Below are 7,021 nucleotides of genomic sequence, written 5' to 3'. Positions count from 1 at the left end.
GAAAAAACGGCCCAATCGCGCCCCCAAGACGCCGAAATCCGTCGGATCGGCCCGTTTTCTGACCCGGCGCGCCCAGGCCGAACCCGGCGCACTGGGGGGCGCTTGGGGGCGCCGGCGGAAGGGAAAATCACCCGGGTTCCCACTGTCAGGCGAAAAGTCACACTGATTCGCCCCGTTTTCCCCTCTCCTTCCTCGACACCTTGCCGATCTCGGCGCCGCCAGACACCTCTCCGCCGTCGACGCCGCTATCTCGCCATTCCTCGCTGTGAAACAAAGAAAGATCCCCCCGACGCCTTCTCCCCCCACTTATGGAGGCTCAAGGGCAATGCTTAGCTGGACGTGCAATGAAATATGAGTGTTTTTATTATTTGTGATGATTTTATTGATGTTTTTATTTGAATGAGCGCCAAAACACGTCGAGCGTGGGTCGTTTTGCGCCGGAAATTGGGCCAATCCAGCGCCGAAAATGGGCTGAAAGCGCCGATACTAGGCCGATATCAGCGCCTGGGGGCGACTTGGGGGACGGCGGCTGGGAACGCAAGCCTAAAATAGCGCCGGCTCGCTCCCAAGCGGCGGTTTTTGGTGCGTCTTGGGGGTGCAACGGCTGGAGATGCTCTAAGATCTTGGAGGCTGATGCTATGCATTGCAGTCCTCGCCTCTAACATAAAAATCGTTGGTGTTGCCTCTAAGGTAAGAGGCAGCCTCCATTCACTTAAAAAATTCAAAAGAATTAAGTCATGGCTGGGTTCTCTCACGCATGTGAACAGCTCTAAACTCATGGAGGGATTACTTATTTACTTGTTGACTGGGACCTAGCTTAGAGGCACTAGGAGATGCTATACACTCCGTGATTTTCAGCTCAGCTTAGAGCAACTTCAATGGGGCGACCCATTTTGTTCATGGCCATCCGTTTGGATCAGCGCGGACAGAAAAGACGGCCCTACGTGCCGACCCAAACGGGCACGCGTCTGTTTTTCGTCCGTGGACAACCTATTCCCAGTTCATTTTTAAGTCTGATTTGCGTCGGCGCAGACACGCGACGGACGCGCGCACTCGCCTACTCCTGTCCTCGGTCCCACTGGTCTGTGGCACATTGGCCTCCCCTCTCACCCCCCGGCCAACAAGCAACCATCCTCCGTCACCTACGCCGCCGCCCATTTTTGCCGGTAACTCTTCCAGCTGTCGCCGCCTCCACATCCGCCCAGCACGGCGCCCCTGCCCCCAGTCGCCCGCCGCCGCCGCTTTGCCGTCGGGGAGCAAACTGGTTCCCGCAGTCGCTTCCCCCACCACACAGCTGCCCGCGACCAAGAAGACGCCTCGCCGCCCCCGCCACATCCGACCGGCATGCTCGTCGGACGCCGGCAGGGCAGCTAGCTGATCTGTGGGCGACGCGTCTCCCCTCGCCGGCCGTCTCCTTCTTCGACGCCCGCAAGTTGTTCGACAGTTTGCCAAGGTACGGAAATGGACTCCGCCGACGAGTTCTTTTTCCACAATTTCCTTTGCGACTCCGACGACGAGGAGGAGATATTGGCTACCGTGTTGGTCCATCACCACCTCAACAACCAGCGGCCGTTGTTCCGTGGCTCCATTCCGGGCCACCTTTCGGCGTTGAATCGTAACCGAGAGAGCGGGCATTTCCTTCTTTGGAAGGACTACTTTGATACAACAAACCCGTTGTTCAAACATCACAAATTCCGCCGCCGGTTCCATATGAGTAGGCATGTTTTCAACCGTATTAGAGAGGGAGTGGTCGGCTATGATGACTACTTCGAGTGCAAAGAGGATGCGGCAAGATTGGTTTCTTCTCTTATAAAAAATGCACTGCCGCCATCCGAATGCTTCCATACGGAATGCCCGGTGATCTCATTAACGAGTACGTCCGTATAAGCGAGTCTACATGCCTAGAGTCCCTGTATAAGTTCTGCAAGGCTGTGATTGCTGTGTTTGGCCCTGAGTACTTGAGAGAGCCGACAGCTGAAGATACAACCTGTTTGTTGGCGATGAATGCCAGCAGGGGCTTTCCGGGGATGCTTGGCAGCATAGACTGCATGCACTGGGAGTGGAAGAACTGCCCTTCTACTTGGCAAGGGCAATATAAGGGACATGTCAGGGCTTACACTGTCATACTAGAGGCCGTGGCGTCTCAAGATCTCTGGATCTGGCACTCTTTCTTTGGCATGGCTGGATCACACAATGATATCAACGTGCTTCAGCGCTCGCCGGTGTTTGCTAGGCTTGCCGAAGGCAACAGCCCACCGGTGAACTTTACTTTCAACGGCCACAACTACGACAAAGGGTACTATTTGGGTGACGGTATCTATCCTCGGTGGACCATTATTGTCAAGACAATACCCAACCCTGTCGAAGAGAAAAGGAAAAGATTTGTCGAAGAGTAAGAGAGTGCTAGAAAGGATGTCGAGCGTGCCTTTGGTGTTTTGCAATCTCGATGGGGCATCATTTGGTATCCTGCTAATACTTGGAGCATGCAGAAACTATGGGAGATGATGACTGCTTAGATGATGACTGCTTGTGTGATCATGCACAATATGATAATAGAAGACAAGCGCCCGGAACGTCTGCACGATCAAGGCTTTCAGTTTCAGGGTGAGAATATTGTGCCTGAGCATGGAGTAGCGGCAACATTTGAGCAGTTCACTCAGTTTCATGAAGACATACGTGATTGGGAAACTCACTTGCAACTGCAAAATGATTTGGTTGAGCATATGTGGACTCATGTTGGCAACCAATAAATGTATCTTCTTTTATTCGTTTGCAAAATTATGTGAAACATTTTTATTTGTATTTGAATTGTAAAACTATACTATTTATTTGGGCGGCTAAACTATTTTACTTGTTATTTCATCTCACAATATGTTTGAATGCAAATCAATATAAAATTGGACGGCCAGCCGGCCACACCTGCATATATGGATCGACGCGTTGGGCGCGCAGCCGACCCATATGAAAAACAGGGCGGACTCGGGCGAGCGGCCGACCCAAACGGACAAAAAGCAAACGAAATCATCGTCCGTTTAAGGCGGCCCGTTGGAATTGCTCTTAGAGGCTTCACGTGGGTCCCAGCTTAGAGGCAGCATCGCCTCCAACACACTGCTGATGCCCTTATGTGCACGTATGCAGGGTATAATTCGTATGCTACAGTACCACTACGATTTGATTTGAGTTCTGAGTATTCAGAGTAAATAGGGACGGAAGGAAACGGCGCACTGCAACGTGGTAAACGGAAAAAACGAACCGTTTGGCAGTTGCGGGCACGCCACCTCCACACCCACCGCGCGGCCGGCCGAGCGCGCGCCTGCCCTGCCCTTGCCTTGCCGCGGGAGGGAGTACAACTGCAGTACAGGTCGCGCGCATGTACTGCCTGCGCCCCTGCCGCGCGAGTACTACCCCGGCGAGGCGCTTCATTGGGCAGGCCTTGCCGGCTAATTACGTTTCTGCACCTGTGGCCGACGCCTACCGGCTCATCCGCTAGTGTAGACTTTTGGGCGCCCTTTTCCGTCGCTTGCCCACGATTCCGTCCGCACGTTGTCACGTCACGACGCGCGGAAGGCAAGTTTCGCGCCTACTGCCAGCCGGTCCGGGGTTTTGCAATTTTGACCCGCCATGTTACATTAAAAAATGTTTTTTAGCATCATTAAAAAATGTTTTAATAGAGCATATATCCCAGAAGTCAAGCCATTTGCAATTAAAAAGCACGAACGTGACACAGTATTTCAACAATGAACGTGGTCCATTTAAAAAAAACAATGGACGTGGTAGGGGGAAATCTCAAGACTTGATACTTCTTCCGAGGAGGGAGAAATGTTACTCTGTACACTAATTAAATGGTAAAAATGTCTTACATTAATGTACATAAGTAGATTTTTTATGAGTATTTTCTCATTAAATCTTACTATGTCTGAGCATGGTACTGTAAAAGTTTTTGAAGGCCCACTCAAATTGTACATGGCATGTGTATAACTTTTAGTTCCGCATTGATGGTTGAGTAGAAAACTAGGGATGTAAGTGGCAAATAAACGACATCCGTCAATCTCATCTAGTTAGTTTTTGCTAGCTCGCTAGTTCATTTTTCTTAAAAAATAAAAACTCTTTTGAACTATCATACCATTAGTGAACTTTAATCGGAATTAAACGGGACCCGGTTGACATCCCTATAGAAAACACCAACATATAATGTCCTTGTAGCATCAAATAAGAGTAACAACACACACCTCACCCACTCACTCACACATTCACTCCGTGCATTGCGTGAATAATGTTTAGGGCCTCTTTGATTCGCATGATTTTCAAAACATAGGAATAGGGGAAAAAGCAGGAATAAGGTGGCATATCCTATACCGCCCTTCATGATTTGAAAGAATGTTTGATAGCATAGAAAAAACAAAAAAAATCTACAAAGAGCTTTGAGGGGATGAAAAATTTCCTCCAAAATATAGTACAAGTGGATCCTATGAAAAAAATTCATAAGGATTCCAACCCTACAAATCAAACCATCATCACAGAAAAATTCCTAAGGATCAAAATCCCCCAAAACCCCTATGAAATTTCTTTGAATCAAATGAGTCCTTAAAGGTGTACGTGAAAATACTCAAGCTCATTGTAGACTCATTTTTCCGCTTTCAAAGATTCTTTCACCAATGATCAATGTGATCCTGGCCGGTTGACGGCTTTGTTAATTCAAAATTGGGCTAGATTTGAGCCTTCTCTCAGGCTCGGCCAACGTCTTTTCTCTAAAAAAAGATTTCTTTCACCGGATGCCAGTTTCATCGGCTCATTTCTCTCTAATTGAGAAAATAGTAATGTACATAGCCATACCGAAGAGCATGCTCATGAAAGTCGGGTCAATTGATGACCTGCACTAGGTGAGAGATGATAAGGTTGTTGAGAAGCATGATTGCTCGTTCAAGCTTGACTATCGGCCATCTGCTCCCTTAGGGTGAAGGGCTACGCCATTTTCACCACCATGGAACTGGCATGTGTTTCGGGGCATATGCAAAGTCTATTGTGTGTGATTTTAGCGTGTCAATAAAGTCGTGATGAATTTGAATTAAACGGCAGAAAATTACTTATAGTATCTTAAATTACTTGTAGTATCTTAACAATAAATGCGTTGAAATTTGAAGAAACGAGACAAAAATTATCGGTCGTTAGGCATTGCTTGCTGCTAAGGATCTCCTGTAAAGAAGTTTTACTCCAGTAAAAAGTAAAACCCCAGCGAGACAAGATGTAACGTGCCGGGAAGCTCGACCTCCGTTACATTCATTCCAATGGCACGGAACGTAAATACATCGAAACCCCGTGCCCCAAAGCCGCGGCTCGTCAACAAAGGCCGCCCCTTTAAAATCCCACCGGTCGCTTCGCCGGAAATCCTCGTCCTTCCTTTCCCTTTCCGCCCGCCCCTTCCCCGTCCGGCGGCGTCTCTCCTCCCCCACCGCGTCGAAATCCCAAACCCCACCCCACCCTCCCTCGGTCGCCGCCCGCCGGCCACGATGATGCACATGACCTTCTACTGGGGCACGTCCGCGACGATCCTGTTCGACGGCTGGCGCACGTCCGCGTGGACGGGCTACCTCCTCTCCCTCCTGGCGCTCTTCCTCGCCGCCGCCTTCTACCAGTACCTCGAGGCCTTCCGGATCCGCGTCAAGCTCCTCGCCGGCGCCAAGGCGGACCCCCTGCCCCCGCCCGCCGGCTCCGACGCGCGGGCCCCGCTGCTCGCGCCGGGCTCCGCCGCCTTCTTGGGCGGGCGCTGGCCGGCGCGGGTGGCCACGGCGGCGCTCTTCGGGGTCAACGCGGGCATAGGGTACCTCCTCATGCTCGCCGTCATGTCGTTCAACGGCGGGGTGTTCATCGCCGTGGTGCTCGGGCTCGCGGCCGGGTACCTGGCGTTCCGCAGCGGCGACGTGGGCGGGGACGACCTCGTCGTGGTCGACAACCCCTGCGCCTGCGCGTAGAGAATCGGACGAGGGGCGGGTCGCCGGCTTGCCCCCAAGGTGTGATGATTACTTGATGTTGTACAACGCAGGTGGGGTAATAAGATGGTGTACAAATTGATTTGGGGGATTGCAGATGTTTGGTGTCGTCCGGGAGGAAATTGTAGAATACAGAATCAGAACAGTGTTTGATGCGTGTTTCTCACAGCGAATTGTTTTTTGATGCGTTTCTGAGTTGATTGAAGAGTGTGCGAAGACGGTTCCTTTGATTAAGGGTTACGAGCTGAGCTGGTGTCAGACATCGTACTCTGTGTTTCGCTGTCACGAATCCAAGAGGCGATATTTGGCAGGGAAGAGAAGAAATCGGAACCTAGACACCTATCAGGCCAGATTCGACCATTGGGAAGAGAAGTACTTCGTGCTCCTTCGCCCACCCTACGAATGAACGGAAGGTAGGATCCCTTGTCCCTTGGAATGCAGGGGAAAAGCCAAAGATATAACCGTATTGTTCCCAGTTCTGTTGGACCGGCATGCTTTGCTTGTCGGTAGAGCCTTGCTTGTCCGCTGATCAATGTAAGCAAGCTCCCTCAAGGGTCCTTGAACACGCATAATCCCCTTTCTGGTAGGAACCGAATCCCTATCAGGGCGTGGTCTCAGGTTGTAGGGGTGGAAGGAGGGATGGCTTGGTCGCCGGTGTTGGGGCGCCGTCGTTGCGTGCGCGCGCGAGAGAGGGAGGGCGCCGGGGCGGCGGCTAAAGGCAAAGGCGGTTGCGGCCCATAGGATCTCGCGAGGAACGTGTAGATGCTCGTGACCGCCTGGGTGAGATCCCGGATGGCAGCCGTCATCTCCTTCGGGGTGAAGACGGCGGGGACGGGCACAACAAAGGTGGCCGGCACCGGCAAGGGCAGGGCACTGGCCGTGGTGGTCATCAGGGCGGTCGTCGCGGTCGGCAGTGGAAGGGTCGGGGTGGGCGGCGGCGAGGACATGATCGCACCGAAGCTATCTGATACCGAATTGGTAGGAACCGGATCCCTACCAGAGCGTGGTTTTAGGTTGTAGAGGTGAAAGGAGGG

At 51.8% G+C, this 7,021-nt stretch overlaps 1 protein-coding gene across 1 annotated transcript; it reads left to right on the top strand.

Moving 5' to 3' along the window:
• Positions 1–5,405: 5,405 nt before the first annotated feature.
• LOC119301582 (copper transporter 5.1-like) lies at positions 5,406–6,217 on the top strand. The gene has a single exon (XM_037578574.1). It carries the CDS (start codon positions 5,508–5,510, stop codon positions 5,967–5,969), a length of 462 nt encoding a protein of 153 aa, XP_037434471.1. The 5' UTR covers positions 5,406–5,507; the 3' UTR covers positions 5,970–6,217.
• Positions 6,218–7,021: the final 804 nt, after the last annotated feature.

Source organism: Triticum dicoccoides, chromosome 5A (assembly GCF_002162155.2).
Source record: "Triticum dicoccoides isolate Atlit2015 ecotype Zavitan chromosome 5A, WEW_v2.0, whole genome shotgun sequence".
Classification (NCBI taxonomy): domain Eukaryota; kingdom Viridiplantae; phylum Streptophyta; class Magnoliopsida; order Poales; family Poaceae; genus Triticum; species Triticum dicoccoides.
Note: the sequence above shows the minus strand (reverse complement) of the source record. Positions and strands in the feature narration are given on the sequence as shown.